The 25,389-nt window shown below is 41.2% G+C and overlaps 1 protein-coding gene across 3 annotated transcripts in view; it reads right to left on the bottom strand.

The window, feature by feature from the left end:
- LOC120729648 (membrane-associated guanylate kinase, WW and PDZ domain-containing protein 2-like) overlaps positions 1 to 25,389 on the bottom strand; it is an 89,042-nt gene that overhangs the window by 32,033 nt on the left and 31,620 nt on the right. For all 3 annotated transcript variants that reach the window (XM_040025403.1, XM_040025402.1, XM_040025404.1), the window contains exons 3-6: positions 11,914 to 12,033; positions 7,462 to 7,686; positions 5,221 to 5,449; positions 4,534 to 4,613 (exon numbers count right to left, since the gene is read on the bottom strand). In XM_040025403.1, the coding sequence (XP_039881337.1) occupies positions 4,534 to 4,613; positions 5,221 to 5,449; positions 7,462 to 7,686; positions 11,914 to 12,033 (654 nt within the window). The remainder of the gene's footprint in view (positions 1 to 4,533; positions 4,614 to 5,220; positions 5,450 to 7,461; positions 7,687 to 11,913; positions 12,034 to 25,389) is intronic.

Raw genomic sequence — 25,389 nt, 5'->3', positions numbered from 1 at the left:
TTGCATAATTTGATATCCTTGCTTTCATGCATATTTCATCATCTGAAAATTACATGTCCATTAAAGTGGGCAAAAATGGAAAAATGCTTTTAAATTATCACGTTTTACAGCGGGAGCACCAAGGTATTGCACAAACATCAAAAATTTGGCAGAACAGTATATAACCAAGAGCTACAGGAGACCATTACAAAAAAAAAAAAAAAGAACAGTGCGAGTAATGTAAGGATGGGGATGCTGGATTAAACTACTACATATCCTTCTGTCATCCCATGTGCTTGCTTAGCCGTTTATACCAAAAAAGAAAAATTTCCTGGCATCTAAACCTGTTTTCTGGAAGACATTAATTCATAGGTGCTGTGAGAGGACGTGATGTGTCATCCAGGGCCTTCACAAACGCTCTGCTAACAGTCTTTGATCCAAATTCCTCTGCCAGTAGTGATTACTTAAGCATTAAATTCCTTTAACAACTGCTTCCTCCGAAGACTGAAACAGGCACAGCAAAAGATTAAAAAAGAAAAAAGATAACTCAACTTCACACAGTGAAGGCAAAAAGAAAGAAACTGAAAAGTAAAATAAAGTGTCAAAAACTGCAGTTTCTTAAATGGCCACTAGAGGGTGACTCTACTAGCGCATCAATCCTCTCGAAAAATAGTAGTGTGCAAAAGTCTTGAGCCAAAATGGGTGTCTTCAATTAAGTTCTGCTGGTTTCTTGAAGGGCAGTCTTTGGATGTTGGCTGCTTTTTGTTACATTTTGTGTCCAGAAAAACCCACTCTGTGAGTGTGGGGTGTGGGGTTTATCCATGTATGTTTGGGATCATTGTCATGCTAAAAATGATGCTATAGCCAATCAAATGGCTTCCAGATAGTGTTGCATTGCCTCCACCATGTTTTACACTCATCGTTGTACCTGAAAGTCCGGGTGCAGGTCAGATCTGTGTCAGGTCTTCACACAATGTTTTTTCCTATTTTTTTAAGAACATGACTTTCAGATACTGTTCTTCTGCTCTTTTTTAATATCCCTGGCACTTCTTTTGTCCTCCACTTGTCCAGTTTCCTAATTTTTTTAAAGACACACTGCACACCATCCTGAGACATACCAAGTTTTCAGCTAACAGGTTTTTTGGAGGGGAATAAAAAAAACCCAAACAATTTTATGCCTGTCAAACAAACTGTGTTATGTTTGGCATTTTTTAAGCTGTCTGTTAAGTTAAGTGCCTTTTTTATGCTTGAATGACTCAAAGGTCAGTGCTAAGTGGCTTAACAAACAAAAAACATTTCTCTGAAAATGGTAAGGTACAAGGACTGGACTGAAAATGAGTGAAAAGGCAACCAATGTCCAAAGAACTACTTGCAAGACCTGCAAGTCTGGAGAACTATTGTTCATGACTTTAAAAAAACTAAAAGAAAGTCTTCTTCCTTTAGGGGCAGGCTCGAGAGTTTTGCACAGAAATGTATGTAAATGTTTTTAAAAAAGACCAAAAAAAGATGGCGACAGCTAAGATGTTAGACTTGAAGGTTCATTAGAGTTTCTCCCAAACCACTGGGAGGCGCCACTTTGCCTACGTCCACTTTTACATACAGAGCATGAAACTAATTTTCAGTGAGAGATTACATGGAGCTCCATAAGCTATTGTAGCAGCTGCTAAACACAACAGGACCTGATGCCTTTCTAAAAGATAAAGTTGTAATCAGATCTGACAGAAACTTTACAGACATCCTCCACAGCAAAGCTAAAGTACTGTCAGCCATGTTCGTGAAAAGAGTCTGAACCAACAACTTATTGTGTGTGTGTGTGGGAGAGAGTAAGAGCCAGTTTGTGCAGAGCTGAGCGCCGTTATTAGAATTCCTGTCACAGTCTGGGCCTTTACTGGGAAGAGGAAGAGCGATAGCGAGGCAGAGAGTGAGAGAAAGACAGGAGAAACTGAAGAGAGAGACTGAAAGGGGAGAGAGGGGGAGATGTGAGGTGAGGGAGAGGACTGAAGGGATGAAGAACAGAGGAGAGGTAGAAGGTATCGATTTAGAGCTTGCTCTGGCGGATCACATCACAAACTAATTCAGTGGCCGCTGTGACAGCAGCAGGGACGTTAGATCACCTTATCGTCATACATCTCATCACGCTGTATCACCACTGCGCTTCAATGTGTAGCAGAATAATGGATGCAAATCTTTCCTAAAAATTTCTGTGTTGTCAGAGTCGATTTTTGCTTTGCTTCATTAAAACTGCTTCTAAACAAACCCCAAAGATAATGATGCTGACACATAAAGAAAAGGCAGCAAATCAATAAATTACCTAATCTGACCAGCTAATAAACTGTACCTTATTCTTCTCTCGTCCACACATCCACACACACACCATTCTCGTGCTCTAAACACGAGGGCCACAAAATCGTAAACAGGTTAGAGAGGACTAATAACACACCGTTTTTGAGACCTTTGTTTCTTCCTTCCTGGACAGACGTTGCTGCTTTGACCTCGAAACATTTATTCAAGACAGAGAGTGACAGGTCAGGTCAATGCTCCCCGACAGTGAACATATCACGAGGGTCAAACACACCAAAAGGTTTCGGAGCTGCTACACTGGACCAGCCAAAACGTATTCATCCTCAGTGGCAAATAATCCCAAAGAAATACACTTTTTGCTCCTGTTTGAGTAATGTTTGCTAAAAACTGCACTGCCCAGCTTTTTTTAAGGTAACAAATTGGCCCTTTCGCCAACAATAAATCTCCATAGGTAATTTGTTTGTAAAAGATTTATGTCTTTACTAGAGCAGCTGAACTCTCCAGACTTTAAAACACAATAAACTGTGTTTTATACTGGAGTGATACATTCTGAAGCACGCAGTTATGGTTACAGGCCAGTCATTTTTATTCGAGGTCTTAATTTAATTTTATTTTTTTTAAATTATTGAGTTGTTTTGTTCAGTTAATGATGACAAAAAATAATAACTGAAGCATTTCATTCCCTTTGGCACCTTTGACTCATTCTCAGGCCGTCTGAATACAACCTGCCATTTTTCCCATCTGTCCCTGCTTTAGTCCTCACACAATGTAAAGGCATCGTGGACCTGGATCTTCAATGTGGTCTCATGATTTGCTCTTTTGGAATATGTGGATTGTGATTCTGGTTCTCTATTTGTTTCTGGTCTTTAGTTTATTGTGTTCTTTCTTATGATCCCAGTTCTCTTCTGTGTCCAGTTTCTCATAGTCTTGCCCTCTGTTTGTAGTCTGTGTTCTAGTTTATCTTTAATGGTCCCATCCTGTTTTCCAAGTAATATCCTCATGTCTGCGTGGTTTGTGTGTCTCAGTGTTACTTCCCGTTTTATTTTGAAAGTCACACGTCTCGTGTCCGTGTGCCACTCCATCATTATTTTGTTAACTCGGTCTATTGACAGCAATAAAGTTGTGTTTAAATTCAGCTCCTAATCCTGCCTGCCACATGACAAAAGGCCTGTTTTTCCTTGAAGTGCATTTGCTCTTCAGCTTCAAGATTCAATCAAATCCTTGTGACAGGAATTTTTTTTTTTCATGCAAATATAATAAATCAGCCCCTACAGGTTGCTGGAAAATCTTAAATCCGAAACCCATCAGCAGCTTAATACTCAGTTCTGACTTGAAAACCACAAACTTTTGACTTTGTTGAACAAATTAGTGGATCTAACTCTATTCAACTAGGGTGGCCTAAATACCTTTGGCTAAGCACTGTGTACCAGTGCAGTCCTAACTATAATTATAACGTTTACATCCTTGTGAAGCAAGCGGTGCTTTCCTTTCACACAGTGATCACACAGATGTGCTGCTAGCCACAGACGCAGACACACATATACACCTCTCATCACCCATCCACCTGCTCTTGGACACACAGAACATGTAACACATCCTGGTCTGATCATTTCTACCTTAGTAGCCAAACTTTTTTTTTTCTTCTCAGTTTTACAAATAATATATTTCTCCTATTACCGTTTATAAAGAGTTTTCTCATATTCACATTCTTTACCTTTTCACGCTGAAAAAGTCTGAAGAGATCTCCGTTTTCTAAATTAGAATTTGAACTAGCTTTAAACATTTTCCCCTCGCTGAGTGCACATACAGTTTTGCTCTAAAGTTCATTATTTTCTCAACATTTGCCCGATAGGCAATAAAAGGACATTTAATGAAAGAACTACCTTCCTCTCTGCACATCTTGCAAGACAATCATATGTTTAATGATCCATTCTCAGCAACAAATCTAAACCGGGAGAGTTTATTAGCCCAGTTTAGTCTGTCTGGGTTTCAACCTTCCTGTACGAGTACACCCCCACAAAACCTGTGGAGAAAGCTGGGAGCAGTGCACACTAACAAACATCTCAATTTGAGTGTTTTTGTGTTCTTTTTACTCAAGAGGAGCAAACAGGCTGCAACTGTGAGTCTGGAGCAGACAACAGTGGTACACAAACAGCAAAGACAACACACTTCCACAAACACCAAGCGATGAACTTCAGATAAACTAAAGCTTAAGAGAGAAAAAAATAACTAAATCAGGTTGTTCGCACTCACCGTCTTCCCTGCATTCTTCTGGCGGCTTTGCTTTCTTTGCGAGCCGAGGATCGAGCCATGATGTCGTTTTGGTGTTGTGACTGGAGAAGAAGAAAGAGGCAGATGTAGACGATGGCAATGGAAGGAGGAACGGTGCAAACCGAGGTCAGCGAGACACAGACAGAGGAGATAAGAGAAAGAGCGGAGCGCAGAGTAACAGTAATGACCTGTGTTTGTACGTGTGCAGGGATGCTGCGAAACAAGGGGATTTCTAAGGTAAACTAAACGGTCATTAATCCGGTAATTAGCCCTCAGCCACTAATTAGGAAGGGTGTGATGAGAGGGCAAAACTTTTGTGTGTGGTGTGTGTGTATATATTTATGTGTGTGTGTGTGTGTGTGTGTGTGTGTGTGTGTGTGTGTGTGTGTGTGTGTGTGTGTCCTGTCTGATTAGGAGCACTGGAGTTTCATCAATTATTCAACACAAGGTCAGAGCTATAAAGTTTTCACACAGCCATACATAAACCATGATTTTAAAGTAAGTGCACTTTGCAAAGTGCTTTACATTGAATGTGCTTTAAGCTTTTATTTATTTATTTATTTTATAAGTAAAGCACTGTAACAGTTACAGTTACATTGTATGCTTAGAATGGCATAGTTGTCACACAAAAAAGAAAATATCCTCATTTAATAAGAAGATATCGCTTACTCTATGAAGTAAACTTCCCCCTTCTCAGTGTAGGCCATCTCCCAGTTATCAGGCAGGGGACCCAGCTCTTCCTCATCTGCATCTAGAACTTTGGTTGGGGACTTGCAGGGAGATTTTGGGGCCTCCTCTCCTTCGGTTGGAGGCTCAGCAGATGCTGGGGCCTGGATTGACGCTTCAACAGCAACCTCCCCAGAGGCATCTGTGCTCTTGTCCTCATGTTCACTGGACTCTGTGGACCACAGACACACACACACACACAGAGTTATTCTCACACACCGTGTACACACATGCAGACCTGAATGCACATTACACATGCCAAGCATGAGTCAGAGCCAAGCCACTGCAGAGCTATGAAGCCCCAGGAGAGGAGGGGGAGGGCGGTGGTGGTGATGGAGTCTGAGGACAATGAGAACGAGGAAAAAAACAACAACATAGAAATGTCAGAAATTGAAAAACAGGGTAAGACAGAGACTTCAGGGGTCAAAGACTGAGTCAGAAATAAGGGACGATTTTTAGAGTGACAAGAAAAGCTGGTAGCAACTAAGACAGTCGATAAGAAGCACAGGATCAAGGTGAGAAATACAAAATCTAAAGTATTCCTGTTGGAACTTTGTGAAGGTGCAACGAAAATGCTAAAATATTAGAAGGTCTAATTATGAAAATATCTGACTATATCACCTTCACAGTTCAAGAAGAATCAATGGTGTTTCACAATCCTCTGTCACGGTCCTGGGTCTTGTGTCTGTTAAATATCTTCAGTTTATTTCTTTGTGTATGGTTTACATTTTCACCTCTCTATCTTTCTGCGTAGTCTGTTTATACTTTAGCTCATTTTTCATGATTTCATTCCCCGAGTTTGTGTTCCTGCCCTCCTGAGTTCTCTGTGTCAAGCCCGTGTTTCTGTTCAGTTCGGTTACTTCCTGTTTTTTTTTTTTATTAATCTTTATTTCTTGTGGTTTCTATTTAGTTTTACATCCCTTGTCTCGTTTTCTCACTTAAGTTCAGCTGACCGCGCAGGTGTTTCCTGTTTGCTCACATCACCTTGTGTATTTATTGACTCAGTTTGTCTCATCTCTTTGACGCATCCTCCCTCGTTCCTATTGGTTGTGTGGTCCTCAGCACTGTTTCTACCCAGTTTTTGGATTCCTTCTTCTTCGACAGCCTTTATTTTGTAATTTGTTGGAGTTTAGGATTAATTTCCTGTCTCCCAAGTCATGTATTTGGGCCCAAATCAGCCATATATGACACTGTCTGCTAAAGTCTTGTTTAATCTGTCAGGTGCCTTTGGTCTTTGGTTAATTTTTTTTCAGTATTTATACTAGACAGGAAGGCAAACTTATTCAAGTAAAAACAGTAAGCAGGTTGTAGTAAGAGCTTAATACGTACTGTGTATATATACAATAACGACAAAGACTACAAAGAGAGACAGGGAAGCAGAGAGGGCAGGAGGGACAGGACCACAGAGATAAACAATTTGGAGGTAGGATGGACGAGGGTGGCAGGGGAAGAGAGAAAAGTCACGGTATTAATAGAAGCAAGGACAAAGGCCAGGAGCGTGATGACAGAAGGAGAGACAAAGAAACTTGAGGAAAGAGAGATTGGAGCTGATGCCAAAAATGGGACTGTGGACAGTGATAATGGTGAGTACACAGAGGTGCCCTTGTGCATACATGTTGTGTAACATAAGGTTATTGAGAACCTGAGAGTTTTGGTTCATGCAGTGTTGGAATAACTGATGGAGGCACATTTTTTCCTTTTTAAAAAAAATATACATATAAATATATTATTTACTTATTATCATTTATTTATTAATTTTAGTATTTTGTTGTTTTATTTTTATTTTATTTTTATTTTATTTTTATTCTGTCCTTACTTTGGTCAGCACTTGTTGTTTAAAGTGCTATATAAATAAAATTGGCTTGGCTATTGCAGGCATGAGTCTGGACTCAGAGGGAAAAGACACTTAATTTTCCACTTAAGGGACAATACAGGTTATGCACCTGCTGTGACAACTGGCCTTTTTCAGTGGTTTGACTCAAAAATACCAGTAGGACGGCAACAAATAACCCGGGGGACAGTCCAGGCCTTCAAACTCTATTTTCTCCTCACCGAAATATGAGTACATAAAGTCTTCGTGGCCACGGCACTTGTGAAACAGAATGTAATTTTGGCTGTGAGTAAAAGAGAAATGTGGCATGCATCAACAGGAAATTCATATTTTTCTTACTCATCCTACAGTACCTGGTGTGATGGCCACCCCGTTGCCATTGACAACTGGGCTCTCCTCTTCCTCCTCCTCAGGCGGCTCCAGACTGGCGCGCTGCTCCATGTTGCTGACTGACTGGTTCCTCTTTCTCTTGCCCTGGGCGCTTGGCCGGGCTCCGGGCAGCAGGGCCTCACTCACATTCAGAGGAGGGGCTGCCGGGGACGGCTCGGCTGGAGGTTTCGGTGTGCCGTAGAAGTTATCTGAGGGCAGAGAGGCAGCGTTTGTGTTAGAGGCCACATGCACAACCAAAGTGGGATCCCAGGTGATGTAACACACCGTCTGGGAGGCGGAGTAAAGGTCCACAGCTCGCAGACAGCTGTGGCTTTGAACAGATGACTGCCTTTCAAAATGAAAGATTTATCTGTCTGAACAGAGTGCCGCAGAAATAACTTAAGCCATGTTTTTGCCTGGTAACAAATCATTTCTATTAAGTCTAATCAATTTACCCACTGGCTGGTGTTTCAGCGAGGAACAAGCATATGCAGTTCCATTTAATAGAGGCCTTCTGATAGACGTTAGTCTGAAAACATGACTGGAGTCAGAACACAGGCTTTTTAATCACAGAGAACATAACAAGGATCCCAAAACAATAACCCAGGAAAAAAAAAAAACAAGCTGTCTATTTTCTAACTCCCTCAATTTCCCATTCCATTCCACAAAAACACCGGCTTAGAAAGAAAATTGAACACCACAAAATGACTAAACAAACAACAACAATACTAAGACGACAGGAAGTAATGCCCCACACATAGAAGTCAGTGTCATCAATGTCCTTATCATTTAACTTGCAAAATTATTTTCTGCCCTATGATGACATTTCTTTACTATTGGGGGCGTTTCCTAACTCTGACATATCTCCTGAAAAGGAGGCACCCCCGGCATCGTCCACTAAATTTATCATCCAATCATTGTCGCGCCCTTTTTCATCGCTCAAAGGCAGAGGAAACGCCCTACAGACTTCTAAAACGTCACATTTTATACAGGAGAAAAACTGCGAGAGAGGTTCATCCTGAACTGTCACTTTGTTTTGTGACCCGACTACACAATCTTTCACAGCGTGCACCTCCTTTTCCATTCAGAACTGGCCTAATTCTTTGTCGTACAGATTCAAAGTAGATTTTGGTCCACGTTGACGTGATGGCGTCGACAGCTGCTGCAGATTTGTCTGAGATCAGGTGAGTGTGGAGGCCATGAGAGTACAGTACTCTATGTCGTGTTCAAGACGAGATGAGATGAGCTTTGTGATCAGGTGTGTTATCCAGCTTGAAGACTAGCACACTGTGGTCATAGATGGGTGCACATGATCAGCAACAATACTCGGGTAGGTGGTGGTGTTTAAACAGCGCTCATTTCTGACCTTGCCATTTAAAATTTCAGCATAAATCAAGAAAAGGCTTATTTTGTTTTTAGACTCTTTTGGTTAAGCCCTGGAGATGTGGGTTGGTGCCCATCTGGCACCAACAACCATGCCACACTCAGCAGTTTGTCTAAACCACGTCTGCAAGCCTAAATGCATTCAGTTGTTGCCGTGTTGTCTGATTAGATATTTGTGTTAACGAGCACTTGAAAGTGGCTGATGAGTTTATTTCCAGGGCTTAGACTTCCTAGTCTATCCCAGCCTTTTTTCTTTTTTTACTTTCTTTGTTACTCTGTGTAACCTCAACACACAACCCCTATGAAAGATTTAAACAGAACAGCAGCAGCAAGTTAGCAGAAGCATTTAATTACCTTTCATTGAATAAAAGCAGAGAAACCTAGACACAGATATTCTTCTGCAAGGAGAAACCTGGATTTGGTTTCAAAAGAAAGATCCATTTTCAGGCACAGCATCTTAGGGTTAAATTACACGTCTGCATTGCTTCTGTACTAGATTACTTGACTCACTAGTTTGCTGGCTCCTAAAGCCCAAACCAGCTGTTTGTTCTCACTAATTAAGCTGATTCTTCCTGAGCTACAACTGTAATGTTGGACAGAAATGTGGAAGTATGTTTGGAGAATCATTATCAGAGTGTAAGTGGGAGGAATAACAGATTAGTTAAAGTTGGGCTGGGTTTCAATAATAGTCACCGGCATCTGCAGCAGCAGGCCGGCACTTAATGAATCGGGGGGGGGATTTTAGTTTCTCCTCAAATGTACATTCCAAATATAAGTAAGTCCTCTGGGATAGATCATGTCCTTTTATATGATAAAAGAAATCTTGTACTTTCTCTAATTAAATGATTAAAATTACATAAAAGGGAAAGCAACTAAAGAACAGCTCTAAAGAACTGGAGCTTTTTATTTTATAATAATACGACACTGCGAGTATATTTTATGGTAAAAAGTCAGAATTAGGCAACGTGAAAGAATAAACTTTGATTTATAAGCTGAGCAAATTTATTCCGCATGGCTTTTTATGACTTTTGTGGATCTAGTTTGCCTCCATCTGCCCAGACAGTCAGCTGACTGTTTGGACTGACATGGCTAACTACATAAAAACTAATCACAGATGAGCGCCAGTCTACCGAGCATAAACCAAAGAACGGGAGAAGGAGGCAGCAATAAAGGACAACACGACCAGCAGGAGGAGCACAGGCATTACAGCCACCACTTCCTCCACAATCTGTGAAAAATATAAATCTGCGCCCGCTGGCACATGTAGACAAAGACACAAGTATAAAGCCCCATAGGCAGCATGCACCCACCTGTGAAAGGTTAAAGAAGAGATCCTTGAAAGAACTTAAGGCTTTCTGGGGTAAGTTTAGGCCAGAGTTCCTCCTCATGCCCCACGTTAGTTTTAAAAATAAACTCTTCCCTTGATCTTGAACGCTCGAGACGCCTGAAGGCATCCTGGTTTTTGTACAGTTCAACATCCACCTTCAGCTGTGACTCATCTCACATGATCACATACGTAAGCTCCTATGTGCACCAATTCTTGCATTCACATGTACACCCACATGGAATACAGTGTCCAGACTCCGCGTCTGATTTTAGTCTCCTTCACTGCCTGCATTTAATTTTTTTTCTCTTAAAGGCACTGAGTTTGTTTTTGTTGTCTGCTTTTTTTTTTAAAGTCTTCGTTTCTCTCTCTACACAAAGAGAAGACAACTGCACATGAAAAGCACAGAATTAAGAAGGCTGTCCTTTTACATAGTGCAAACAATGAAAGGAAAAACAATCTGAGCAGCTACACAACAACAACGATAACAAAATAATTTGACAAATTATATGCAATGGGGTTTTTGAATTGTTCTCAACATTTAGCAAGCTTTGGCTTTGTAAAAGGGGACCATGTCACACGCGGTAACCCTGGAAAGTGAAGCAGCCAGTGCTGCTTTTTAGCTGTGGTTAGAAACTGGGACAGGAGCTATCTGAATCTAAATCTCACAGTCTACTGCATTCTTTTATCTCAGGTGTTAGAAGACTTTATCATGCTTTAGTAACCTTAAACTGCATGGTGGTCAGTTCAGAGATGTGCTTTGGAAAACCAGACCATTTCAGTGTGTAACGCTAACAAACGTCACAGGTGAGTGCATCTCCAAGGAAACAGTGAAAGCGTATGCTGCTGTCAAGACTCCCAGACTCACTGCTATCCTTGCTTTAATTTATAAGACAGAAATGAAGCCCATCTCTCAGTTATGCAATTTAGGCTTTTTTTCACATTGTGAAAAACAGTAATTTGAGTTAATGAAATTATAAATTATTCCATAATCAAATTACACCCATATATCACCCGGCATACATCCGGTCTCTGATTCTTCCGTCTCCACTCTCTTATTTTATTATGCATTACAAAATGAGTTGCAGCATCTCTAGTGCAGCCACCCAGAAAGAGACAGTTCCCCCCAGTGGGTATAACTAAGCTCGGTGTCAAGGGAAATGTACGCTGCAGACACACTGCAGACACACACTTGTGACATGAACATGAAGACAGGAACACACATATAACCATACATGCGCCCATATCCCCTACATTCGCACACACACACACATAATTTGTGTGCGTGTGTTCAGTTGCACACAGAGGAGAAAAATAAAACTGCTTCTGGGCAAATGAACCAGCAAATCCCCCATCTGTAGACATATCCCTGACAGTGTAGCAAAGCAGAGATGCACAGACTTGACATGACTTGGAAATGGCTTTCGTCCAGCTCACGCACACACATACACACAAACTGTTGAACAACCACAGGAGGAAACTATGATACTGAATAAAATCAGTGCACAAGACTCATTTTGTTTATTTGAGCATCACCTGACGCATCGAATTAATCAAATAAATATACACATGTTGTTGCGCAGTGTATGTATATACATAAACATGGCAGATTTTAAAAATAGAAAACTGGTACTACCGAAACATACGTTCCCATTTTTCCTCCCCGTGCACCTGTACTTGTCCTGCAGATGAAGCCTATTTTGTGCACAGCAGCATTCCCAGAGCTCACCTTCATAGGTTCCACTCTCTAGCAGGGCTCCACTTTGTTCCAATTCCATAAAACGCTCCACACTCACAAAGTTGTAGTCCACCCCTGGCACCTCCCCCTCCTTAGGTTGCCTGGTGGTACCTGCAGAGACAGAGAGAGAGAGGGCGAGGAGGAAGAGGAGGGGAGAGGAGGGAGGGAGAGGTCATTAGAACCAAATGGGGCACTTGAGAAGAAAAGGCAGGAAGGCAGAGAAAGCGCTCAGAAAAAGGGCTGGATGGGAAAAGACGGCAGATTTGAGGCTACAAAGTGTACGAGAGGAAGTGGGAGGGGAAGGGAAATGGAACAGAAGTGGGTGACTGAGGAGTCATCACTTGTGATAGCCAAATCCATTCACACAATTGTGTGTGTGAGTGACAGTGAGAGACAGCGAGAGAAGAGCAGGGAGAGCAAAACACCAACAGCAAACCACCATTATTCAGTTCCTACGAGCCAATCCAATGCTTCTTTAGTAATGAGTGAATCAATATGGCAGTTTTAGGAAGCATAACTCAAACCTCCTTACACAGCACACAATACAGCGCCGATTGGATTATTGTAGAAACAGCAGGAATGCAGACGCACCACATTACCATGCAGCAATTAGAGCCTTCCTGCATCAGTGCTCTGGAGATCTCCATCAGCGCAGCGGCGTCGAGGCTCGGCTCTGTGATGGCAGCAATGGGAGTTTTGAGTTTAATGAGGTGCTGTGTTTGTGTCTCTGCCAAGTGGACTTACAGTTCGGGCTCAGTAAAGTATGCTGCCGTTGATGCCTGCTCTCTATCGATCACGCCTGAAAACAATCATTGGTATGGAGCGGACAGGGAGACCGCTCTGAGCTGTTCCCAGGACTCGGGTCCACAGTGTAACAGCTAAGTCGGATTGATCTGGCTGCACGGGTTACCAGAAAGTGTACGATTTGTGCCACGTCCAAGTGTACAGGTCTGAAAAGCAAGTTTTTGGAAAGCTAAAATTGGGTACATGTCCTCAGGTATGAACAGAGGGTATAAAATTCTTACAGGCATCACAGCAGAAGTGTGAGCTGTGGGAGATTAAAACAGCAGGTGGATGAGGTGCTGTGGGCTCATACACGACACACTCATGCATGCAGAGAGAGAGGGGTGGCTGCAGCATCCTCTAACTCTCCCCCTAATCATTATTTGTCTATTGATCGTCTGTTACTGCTTTATTCCTGTACTGCATCCACTGAACCTTCTCAGCTGTATTTACTTCACTACTGGGAGCAAAGATGGCAGCCTGGCAACACCTAATGAGTGAGGAAGCAACACCAAGAACATCAGACATCGGCAGACATCTATTAAACTTTAAAACATGGCCACACTGCGCACAAACTGTGGTGTCTTTTTTGTACTTTTCTCTCTGTGTGCATCTAAATGTGTGAATTATACTGTGTACTTGCGTTTTTGACTGTGATTGTTAGCAAAGTGCCCAGTGTGCCCATAATAATCCCATTTCCAAGCTGATCACAGCTCAGTCGGACACCGTGAGTCCACAACCCCACTGGAACGAGAGTGCAGTGTGCGTCGCTGTGAGTATGTATCACCCTTCCCATCACTTGATGGACTCAGATCAATATTGAATTAGTTGACAATGATGTGAATGGCACTAAGACTTATAAAGAGCTCTAAGATCCATAAAATAAACATTCAGTTAATTTGTTTATTTAACTTACAAAAATTGAGTTTTTCTGCATAATTAAGCTTGAACAGAAATGTAAACTTTGGCAGAGGCTTTGCTTTTAAACAATACACAATTTAAGCTTTTTCCCCCTGAAAAATAGATCATGTCTGCTCATAAATATTAATGAACTAGCACCATTCTGCTAGCAGTAACAATAAAACTGAGCACATGTCCAATTTTTTGGTTGTACTTAAGAGGAAAACTGTAAATAATATACATGTATATATAATCCTTGTTATCTTCAAAACAGTGAACGTCAGAGATGCTTCCAAAACCACAGTTAAGCTACACTTACATAGAAGAAAAAAGAAATAAAAGCAGAGGTCCAAATATGCTCATTCTTGGCAAATGTGCATATTTGCTTCTGTATTTCTGCATTTGGGAAAGGGAAAATCTGCCTCGGCTATTATATTATATATATTCCACCAACTTCAGAAGTATTGATGGGAATTTCTTTCAGGCTGTAGTTTTTATGTTTTCATACTGGATTGCATTTTTTCATATGGTATAATATAAATCTTCCCCACCTCCATTGGCTGACTCATCACTCCTCTGACTCAGTCTGTACAAACATTTATCATCATAATCTCCACAAACATGACGTATTTTGGAGGCTTATTTTACAAGATTGCATCATAGTGTCAGGTGACCATTTTAGATACAATTTCAAAAACACAAACACCCCCTAACGCAGCCTCACATGCTCCTGCGAAAATGGTCTTCAATGCCACTTGAACTACACTCAGTAGTTACACTTAAAGGAATAATGCAGATGATATTAACACCAATGTCAACAATGCCATAGGCACACAGACACACATTACCAGAGAGGCTGTCTTTAGCGTTAATGTGGTTACTCCTTTAAAAAAATATTTTGCTATACTAAAGCAAACTGAAAAGAAGACGTGCAAGAGGTCTACAAAATAATGACTCAATAGTGATTCTTGGCTTGATTGAGGACACAAATCCCAGTCTCCTGAGCGAAAATCATGTGTCTGATGTATTTATCTACCGCAATCCTCTCCACATACACTCTATCGCTTTTTTTTACCACCTCACGTCCCCTGAAGATAAACCTCTTCCACTACAGGTACCTTCAGCTGTTGAGGCATGTAGCCATGGACTGATGTCAAAATGATGTGCAACCATGCATACACCAGAGTGTTTATATTTTTTCGTGGAGCCGAGTTTAAACAGTCAAATAGCTGCAGTACGCTTGGGTGCAAAGACACGCTTTAAAAGAACAATTGCAAAGAAGAAGAAGAAGAAGAAAAAGGAGGACCACCACGGCATGTGCAGTGCGACGCTGAATATCCCCAGCTGGCCAGGTGGTGCTGGCCGCCTTCCACGGAGTACAGCTATTGATCTGTAAGATCAGATTGAAATTATTCTGCTGCCCACACCAGAGTAGGCAGAGCCTGCTGGCATACTGATGACCTGCTGATAGCCTTCTCCCACAGCTTCCTTCAGTGGACACACCAACTGAGCTGAGAGAGGCAGAGTGGGAGAGAGGGAGGGAGTACGTCTTGTTGGATCTGAGCTGGAAATATTGATCGAGTATCTGGGTTTGAGATACTTTTCCTCGTTTCTCCTTTATCCTTACACATTTCTGCTCAGAGTGCATTACCCATTTTCCTGTGCTCTTCCTCCTTCCTCCCAGTAAATACCTATGAAGTTTTTATTACAAAGAACATCGTTTCCAGAAAAATCCAGGCATTGTTCCTTCTGCCTCTGTTACCATATTTCACCTGTCTTCATCTTTACTTAACCTTACCAACTTTAGTTTTCATATCTGGGAAAACTTTAAGGCATAATCTGAAGGCAGAAACAATTTAATCCGTAACTGTCTGTGTAGGTTCTCATTCATCCAGGACATGGCAACCTAAGGAGCATGTAAAGAAAAGCAACCAGTCTCTTTTCTTTCCCTGAAATTCCTTCAGTTTGGTTTTGGCAATTTTCTCTTCATATTTTTTCATGTGAAGACACAAAGACCTAAACAACGCTTTAAATATTTACCGCTTGAAATCTTTTCTATCATATTTCCAGTTAGTAAAGGCTGTCTCTGCCTGTGCAGCTACCCTTGGAAAATCCCGGAAACTATTCTAATGATCATCAAACTACATCTTTACTGATATCCACACACGGGTGTCAAACGTTGTCATTAAGAGTGCAGAGGGGTCATCAAATGTCATCTTTATGGGGGAAAGAGTTAATAAATGATGCAACTGCACAGGTGCTCAAATTAAAACAAAAAACAGCAGCAGACTCCACAAAGTGGAGGCAGTGATGCTCTCACACAGCCAAAAACACTGCTGCGGTTGACTATTGATTGGGTTTCATGCTTTTGCTAATAAAAGGTTAAAATCGGCTGTGAGCCAAAAATGGTCTTTGCATCACAATCAGCCAGTGTACCCAACCCTCTCAGAGGTGACGCTGCAGGAATACGAGCACCACCGAGATTTATGGCTTAAATGACTTAAATCCACAATAAAACAGAAAACCTTGGAGCTGCCTCTCTGGGAGGGAAAGACACTGTCTGCCTCAAACCCTGACAGCGAAGAACTACAGAATATTTTCTGTGGATGTGTGTGGGGGAGAGAACAGAGAGAGACGATGTAGAAGCACAACAAGGAAAGTCCATTTAGAGCAAAAGCTAAAATAGATGATATACTGAAATAACTCAGCTGGGTGTGAGATGATAAGAGGACAAAGACCTTTGCTAAATTATAGAGTGGAGGGAAGAGTGGCAAGCAGAGAAACACAGAGAGAGGCAGCAACAGAGAAGGAGACCGAGAGAGGGGGGTAAAAGGCTGATTGGTTAACCTCGCAGTGCATCCACAGCAGCTTGCAAGTGTGTTTGAGAATGTGAACTGTGTTCATTCGCATATTTATATAATTAGACAGGAAGTCACCAAGAAGGAGAAGCAGAGTGGTGGAGATTCAGGGCTAAAAATAGACTATCGATAGACTGATTAACATAATAAAGGTTGGGGAAAGGCAGGCAAATGATACGGTCTCTGCGTGAGAATGTGTGGGAGCAAGGAGGTGTGTGTGGAGTGGGGGTGTCAAGAGAGTCTCTCTTATTAATAGTTAATACTGTAATCTATAGACACAGAGCACGGGATGTCATTATTTTCTCCAGAGCTCTTATACTCATTATCCTCCACAGTAATTTTAATAAATTTGTGGTTATAATGCAAAGAACATTTATATGATAATAGGACTGAGCAGCAAACCCAGACTAGTAAAGCTGGATGTGCATAGTTCCACAGAATCATCTCTGAGTCTCTGTGTGCATACAGTCAGGCTCATAAGTATTTGGACTGTAAATTTTGCCTCTACACACAAGCACAGTGGATTTTAAATAAAGCTATCAAGATGTGATTAAAGTGCAGACTTTCAGCTTTAATTCAAGGGGTTTTTACAAAAGCACTGCATTAACCGTTTTGGAATTTAAATAATTTTTATACACGGCCCCCTTTTACATAAGAAAAAAAAAAAGTAATTAGGCAATTGGCTGACAAGCAGTTTCATGGCCAGGTGAGGCCAGTTTCCTCATTAAAATTAAGCAGAGAACATCTGGACTGTATTACACAGTATGACGTCCAAAGAGATGTTGGTGTGACTGAAGGAGGCCATCATTAGGCTGGAAACGAAAACAAAGCAGAGATACAGCAAAAACTTTAGGAGTGTTGGAATCAACGATTTGGTATATTCTTAAAAAGAGCGAACACACCAACGAGCTCAGCAACACCAAACGGCCTGAGGGACCACAGAGACAAAGTACAGGGTGACAGACTGTTTTCCCCATCTAAGAAAAACCCTTTACAACATCCGATCAAGTAAAGACGAGGTCAGCGTGCCATTTTAAAAAAAGTCTTTGGACAGATGAAACCAGGCATAACTTCGACCAGAATGATGGAGAAGAGAAAAGTATGGAGAAGGAAAGAAACACATTATCACATTAATGGTCAAACATGTTGGAGGCAATGTCATGGCACGGGCACGTATGGATGCAGGTGCAAGCGTTTCACTTGTGTTTATCGACGATGCGGCTGCTGACAGAAGTAACAGGATGAAAGTGAAGTGCACGGCACCGTATCATCTGCTAAGATTCAGCCAAACGCTGCAAAACGGAATCCCAAGACAAAGAAACCGGCCAAGTCAGTCACCTGATGTTAACACAGCAGAGCGTGCTTTTATTGTTATCGAAGACAAAGCTGTAGTAAAGGCCGAGCATCTCAGAGGAAATGAAACAGCATTCGGTGGTTTCTAGACTTCATTTGTCTTTGCCTGCAAAAGATTTTCATCCAAGTATTAAAAACAATCCTTATGTGTAAAATTATGACAGTTTGTCCAAATAACTTTAAGCATCTGAAAACAGGAGTGCGTCAATATAAATGTGGAAAAAAACAGAAATACTAAACAGTTAATTTAATATTTCTTTTAAAAAAGCTGAAGAGCTGAACATCTGTACTTCAGCCACGTCTTGATTGTTTAATTTAAAATCCACAGTTGTGCTGTACAAAAGCGTAGCTGTTTGTCTCACAGACCTCATATTCGTTTCTGAGCTGAGTGAATTTGTTACATAGACTGAATTAACACCAAATATAACTGTAACTAAAAATACTCCCTGAAAAGGTGAATAGCTGTGACACTCTTTCACGATAATCCTCTAGTGGGCTAAACGAGGAGGTTTATACGTGCATGTACAGAAGTGATAGCACACTAAATGTAGGTCCATTCTCACCTTATTATGCTGCACATCTTTTCAACTGAATTAGCACGTGGTGCTTTCTGCTTATCTGTTTAACCCTGCTACATCCTTTGGTGGGTATATATTATATAATATTCAAAATTCTGTATGCTAAAAAAAAAACTACATCTCTTAGAAGGTGAGGTCAGAAGACACAATCTTGTTACAGTGTAATCAAAAAATACAGAGACAATGCACTGTCCTCAAAACCCTGAACCGGTTTACCCACAGTCGTTTCTAGCAGAGAGCAAGCAGAGCACCACAACAGACTGTCTCAGTTACACATCCATCCATCCGTCCATCCTTTCTCCTGATTCTTGTTCCAATTTACCTCGTCGCTCTTCGTTCCACTATAGCTGATCTCTGTCCCCATTACTCCCTCCCTGTCTTTTTTAATCCGCTCCTCTTTCCCTTCATTATTCTCCACTCCTCTCGTCTCTTCTTCAGGCTCTGTCTAACACTTTGGTCTTCTCTTTCATTCACTCTCCTCCTTCCGTCTTCTTCTTCCCGGTTGACAGATGTGAAGTGTGACAGCAGGTCTATAGAAGAAGTATGATCGAGCACACACACACACACACACACACACACACACACAAACACCCTTATTTACACTACAAAGCCTGGGCTACAGATGCAGCGACACAACATGGCAACACTCTGACAGGAGCGTATGCTCTCACGACAACACGTCAGTACTTGGCAACACAGACTCACCATGGTAACAAGCAGCAATATCTACACGAGCTGTTCATAAATAATATTTATGTCAGGTATGACACACCGCTTTGCATGTGGAGCCGTTTTACTAGTCACAGTGTCAGAGGTCTCCAGTTTGATCCTTTTCCGCTCTGCACCGCTGCAGGTGTGTGCTCGTCGCCGACTCTTACTTCATCAATCAATTACTTTTGCAGCATGGCTACCCAGAGCTCACACCTGGTTACCTCGGAGTAATTTACCTGTTGTTTGAGCAGACAGGTTTTACTCTGAAGGGAACTGCAGGCTGGGAGGACTAGGAGACTTGGATGTCATGTCTCAGTGTAAATCTCTCTCAGGGCAGAAGGATGCTCTGCTCCACATTTCAGTCTAGCTGCAATCAGCAGTGAGACAGCGAGAGAGACAGGTGTGAGACTCACTGCTCACTCTGCTACAGACAAACCAAATTTAAGGTGGACTTTCTAAGCTTTTCCTTATTTCCTGTCACATATATACTGTTGCAGTGGAGAAAGCTTCAAATAATGAGGGCTGTGCATTTATACATTATCCCTATGATCCAGAAGCTCCGGCTTCACACAGCTCCAAACGCTCAGTTTCAAACAGATTCTGCTCCATTCTTGGCTCTTAAAAAGAGAGGATCTCCATAATATGGACATCTCACTTCACATTTAAGGCTGTATAAAGGTTAAAACAAGCAGAATTACTGAGCTTTGGATGTGCAGTAGGTGGATCTGTTGTTAGGCCAGCTGTTTATCCTTGATTTTTCCTTATTTCCTTACCGAAGACATTGGGAGAAACAAAAAGACGAAACGAAACGAAAAGACATGGTGGTTAGCACTGTTGCCTCACAGCAAGAAGGTACTGGGTTGAAACCCCACCTGGGGTCCTTCCATGTCTTTGTGAATTCTGACTTCCTCCCAAAGGTTAATTGGTGATTATAAAAGTGACCGTGCAGTAGGTGTGAATATGAGTGTGAACAGACTGGTGACCTGTGCGAGGTGTACCCTGCTTCTCACCCTGTGACAGCTAGGATAGGTTACAGGCCCAGGAAAACAGGGAAAATGGATAGAGTGAGAAAACTGAAGGTATATTGTTCCAGACTTCTGGGATACCAAGAACCTGGGAGTGATCTTTTGACAACGCTCACTTTTTATGAACAAATATTGCTGTCAAAGCTAACTTAGTTCAGCTTTGATACTTGTGAAGTTGAAGCCATTTCTCTTCCTTTAGAGACTTTGAAAAGGTTAGAGATGCTTTCATTTCGTCTCAGCTTGACTATTGTAATAGTTTTTTTTCCATTCAGGTGTCAGTCTGTCTTTCTTTGTCGACCGCAGCTGCTCGGGTCCACAGTCTCCTACATCAACTCCCAATCAGTTTAAGATTTGATATTGTTTTTTTAAGTCATTACACGGGATAGTGGCCCCATATCTCTTTCCACTAGATCTCCGAGGTCTGCTAAGCAGATGATCCGAGTTGCTCTGAGGTGCAGAACCAACATCTGGATATCAGACCTTTACTGTATTTGCTCCTAAATAACAGAAAAAAAAATTGCTTTTCACATCTGGATTTCTCCAGATATTTTTAAAACTCCCAGAAAAACTATTTATTTTGGAGCTTTTAAACCTGACATTTGTTTTCTTACTTGTATTCTTTTAATATTTTTTATGTTATTATTATCTGATTCTCTCAGCTGTACAGCAGATTGAAGAAGACAGATGTTGACCAAACACAGTGATAAATTGGCTTGACGTATTCTAAATTACACTGACTTGCTCATGAAGCTGCATCAGTCATGTCGACCCGTTCGGTGCTGGAAAGTGAATAACAGTAATTCTTTAAAATGGTGAACTATTCCGTTACCTGGCAGTTTCAGGAAGGTTGCATCATTACTGATGTCAAGCGGCGTATTAAATAAATCGTTTATCAATAAAAAAATTAATCCTGTCTCTTGCACCAAGCACTGAAAATGTCAAAGAGCCTTAACAGCATCTTTAATCAAACGATGGGACGTTAGCCGGTTAACTGACTTATTCCAGATTTTTTTTTTTTTTTTTTTTATGTGATTATTTATCTGTACGTGTTGACTTTTTAACATTTGGATGCACAAATTATAAACTCGCCGCGTCACTTGGAGACTGTGTTGCTCATTTTTCAGATGATTGACTATTTTGCATTTTTTCTTGTGAAGATTTTTTTTATTGTTAACGGGACATAAAAACATGAGAAAATGCTCTAAAACCAGCTAATGTCTGCCATTTTTGCAGCCTTGACTTATCAACCATCTGAATAATTGGTGTAGTTATTCGCTAATGTATTGGAAAAAATGTCAGTGTGTTCATGCTGTCAATAATCATTCACATGTAGAGTTATCAAAATAATATTTTATGCGTGTTCTTTCCCTTTTAAAGCAGTCCGGGTTAAATGACATGTCATTTCTGAGTAGATTAGATAATTTTCTATCTAATTTTTTTTCCTATTGGAGGAAAGTGTCTTTGCAATGTCTACTTACTCTACTCACTGTTGTGCAGCAAAGACGTAACAGCATCAATAAGAAGAACATTTTCAGAGACCTTTCATTGTATATAGTAATACTTGCAAAGATATTAAAGCTTGTTTTTTTTAACAATATTTGATTGTTTAATGTGGCTATTGCTCAGTGGTCACCATCGCTTATCTTATTCAGCATTGGGTGGGAGTGGCTGGAGCCTTTCCAGGCTGTGATAGGGCGAGTGGTTGGATACACCCCAGACAGGCCACCAGTCTCTTGCAGGGCTAGCACAGAGAGACAGCCAACCATTCACACTCACATTAACAGCCAGTTCAGAGTCACCAATAACCTTCACAGATAAGCAGGCAGAAGATAAACTCCACGCAGAAAAAAAGCCACAGCAGGTTCAAACTCCGGATCTTTGGATTGCTCACGTGTGTTCATTTAGAAGGGGTTTTAAAATAAGATCCTGGAGACTATACCATGGGGCAAAACTTTCCTATTAAAGGGATCTGGTAATGTACTGAACACAAATATGCTCTTATATTGACACCAAACAAATAAGTTAAACTCAAATCAGCTCTAATCTCAGCAACTCTCTGCTTACCACCAAAACACACCTTAAAGTATTTTTCTATGGGGTTTTTTTTCCTTCAGCTTGACATATTTTCTATGTTTGGACATAAAAATGAAATGAAATTCTGTGTGTTTTTAGCTTGTCATTAAAACCCAAGACTATCACAATGCATCTGTCAGTTACTCCATCAGAAAGAGCAGATGACTGAGACAAAATATGGTTTTCTAGGGAATTCAAATTTCCTCCATAAACTAAAGCAGGCAGTCAATTAAACCCCTTCTTTAAATGATACCTGGCAGTGTGCATTCAGATTAAACACTGCAGCAGGTGTGGAGCTCCTTCCATAAGTCTGTCTGTCAGATCCAGAGGCTGCTGCAAAGACAACTGCTTGCTAGATGTATCAGCGTCTGGCGGAGTCGGTGTCTGCGTGACATTGAGAAATTACCCTTGCACCAAGGCATTTCCTGCGGTGATGGAAATCAACCGCGACAGGCTGAAAAGCACCTTTATTAGTCTGCAGATCTGAATGACGAAGGATGAAAGCGGGGGGTAGCATAATCCTCACACAGAGGCGGTGTATGGTATACTCACTGGCCACTTTGTTAGGTACACCTGTTCAACTGTGTGTTAATAGGAATATGTAATCGGCTAATCACATGGCAGCAAATCAGGCACGCAGACATGATCAAGATGATCTGCTGAAGTTCAAACTGAGCATCAGAATGACACTTATTACAACCAAGGTATGCAGAAGAGCATCTCTGAACACACATCCTACCTCAAGCAAATGGGCTACAGCAGCAGGAGATCACACCGGGTGTCACTCGTGTTAATTAAGACAAAGGAATCTCACCAAAACTGAACAACAGAAAAGAAAATTGTTTATTCTCAATTTCTGCTGTGACATTCTGATGTTAGGGTCAGAATTAGCTATCAACAACATGAAAGCATAGATCTACCCTGCCTTGCATTAATGGATCAGGGTGCTGGTTGTGCAATGGTGTGGAGTATATCTTGTTGGTGCACTTAGTATTAACTTAGCATCGTTTTAATGCCACCGCCTACCTGAACTGTTGCTGACCACATCCCTTCTGATGCCTGCACCCAGCAGGAAAAGGCACCGGGTCACAAAATTCAGGCCATCTGATTTCTCTAGCATGACAATGAGCTCATTGTACTCAAATGGCTTTCCACAGTCAACAGATCCCAATCCATTAGAGCACCTTTTGGATTTGGTAGAACAAGAGATTCACATGATGGATGAGCAGCCAACAAATCTGCAGGAACTGTGTGATCCTGTCATGTAAATATGGACTAAAGGAGGAAAGTTTCAAACACCTTGCTGACTCAGTGCCTCAAAGAATTAAACTCTCAAAGCAAAAGTACCAGCAAGATGCACCTAATAAAGTGGCCAGTGAGTATGCTTATGGCAAAAAGTAAAAGGTTAACCAGTGTAAAACACGTGAACTCACTGAGGTGTAAGTGTGCGATGACCATCACAGAATGAGCCAAGCTTATCACGCACATCTTTAAACTACCACAGAGAGAAAGCAACAGTGGTGGAGTGGAGACGGGAACATAAATATAAAACGCTTCCACAAAAACAAAGAAACAAACCAACAAACAGGAAAACTCATTTTGTGATTAGCTGCTGAGTGAGAGGATCACACTGAGGAGAGGGGAAAAAGGAGGTAAGACGACACCTGTCCAGAGCTTAACATGGAAAACACTTTGCAAACATAACCAATTCATTAATCATCTTCAATATTTACCATTTTCATTTCATAAAATTCATATCGTTCACTCGCAGTTTCTTTCATCTGTGGAACAACATTAATCCAGTGTGCCAATCACACTGCAGGGAGCACAGAACCACATCAAAGCATGTCAGCCAGCTCTTTAACAAGAGCAAGCCAGCAGGCAAATCACCCCTTTAAGGAGCGAGTCCCTGAGGGATGATGTATTCTCCCCCCCTTTCTCTCTCTCTCACATACACACACACATACACACACATATATATAAAGAGTCAAAAAAAACACACAAAACCTTAACAGAGAATGGCATGTAAAACTCCCATGATTCATGTATTAAACCAGCCTATTAAATCTCAAGACACAAACAGAATAATCAATGCAACAGTGTACAAAGAAACCCCACAAATGCACACTCACGCATAAGTACAGTGCGTTTTGTGCACATATGAGCAAATCATTCTCCTGCAGATCGACACACGAGAAATTAATTTTATCTTTATCACTTCGCTGAACTTTGCCATTATCATCATGACAAACATCCTGAAATAACTGTCATCACTCCTCTTCCTCCCCCTCTGCCTCATCATCAGCCACAGTGCTAAATTAGAACTGAGGCCCATTCACATTCATATTTGTAAATATGAGTGTGATTTAATCAGCAATCTATAAGCAGGATTTAACTCTTGATAAGTAAAACGAATGCGTTCCAACCGCAAACCTCTTCGTGATTAAATTTTAGAACAAATTTCTGGATGCAGAAATCACAGATTTCTCTTCAGTCATTCATATTAAATGAGGGAAATAAAAAAAAAAATCAAAAACCAAACACAGATGGAAGTGGGAGAATTTGGTAGATAACGGCAGCGACAGCTCCCCTTCCCGAGCAAATCGTTTCAGATGAATGGACTGAGTGTTCATTTAGAGGTGCAGAATTTGTTACTGTGTATTTATAGGTGCTGTTTATCTGACTGCACATTATCAACAGGATAATGAATTCAAATCCAACTTCGACACATCGCCACATTGGAAAGCATGCTGTCTGAGCCAAAAGGTTGCGGAAGTGTGAGTGTACCAATGACTGTGAGGAAAGCAGAGAAAACTACAATATGAGGCTTCAGCTGGTCGACGCACACTGTCCAGTCGTACACACACTGGTGACCGATTTTAATTTTTAACCATCCTTGTAAGTGTTGCCAAGCTTTTCTGAGGCTCTTCTTAGCACTAAAGCACTCTAGCTTTCTTCAGTGCCTTCACTGCAAATACACTCAGTAGTGTGCAAACAGTTAAAAAGGGGAAAAGGTAAAATGAAGGACAGTGCTGGAGCTACGTAACACAAAATGAGAGCAGTAGTTTTAAACAGCTTTTCTTAAAACAGCTGTATTTAACCACAGCACTGTGCAAAAGTCTTGATTCACTCCCTAATTGCTTACATATATATATTTTGCTTCCAAGAGGTCAGAGGCTTTTGTAA

Source organism: Simochromis diagramma, unplaced genomic scaffold, assembly GCF_900408965.1.
Source record: "Simochromis diagramma unplaced genomic scaffold, fSimDia1.1 OVJJ01000293.1, whole genome shotgun sequence".
NCBI lineage: Eukaryota > Metazoa > Chordata > Actinopteri > Cichliformes > Cichlidae > Simochromis > Simochromis diagramma.
Note: the sequence above shows the minus strand (reverse complement) of the source record. Positions and strands in the feature narration are given on the sequence as shown.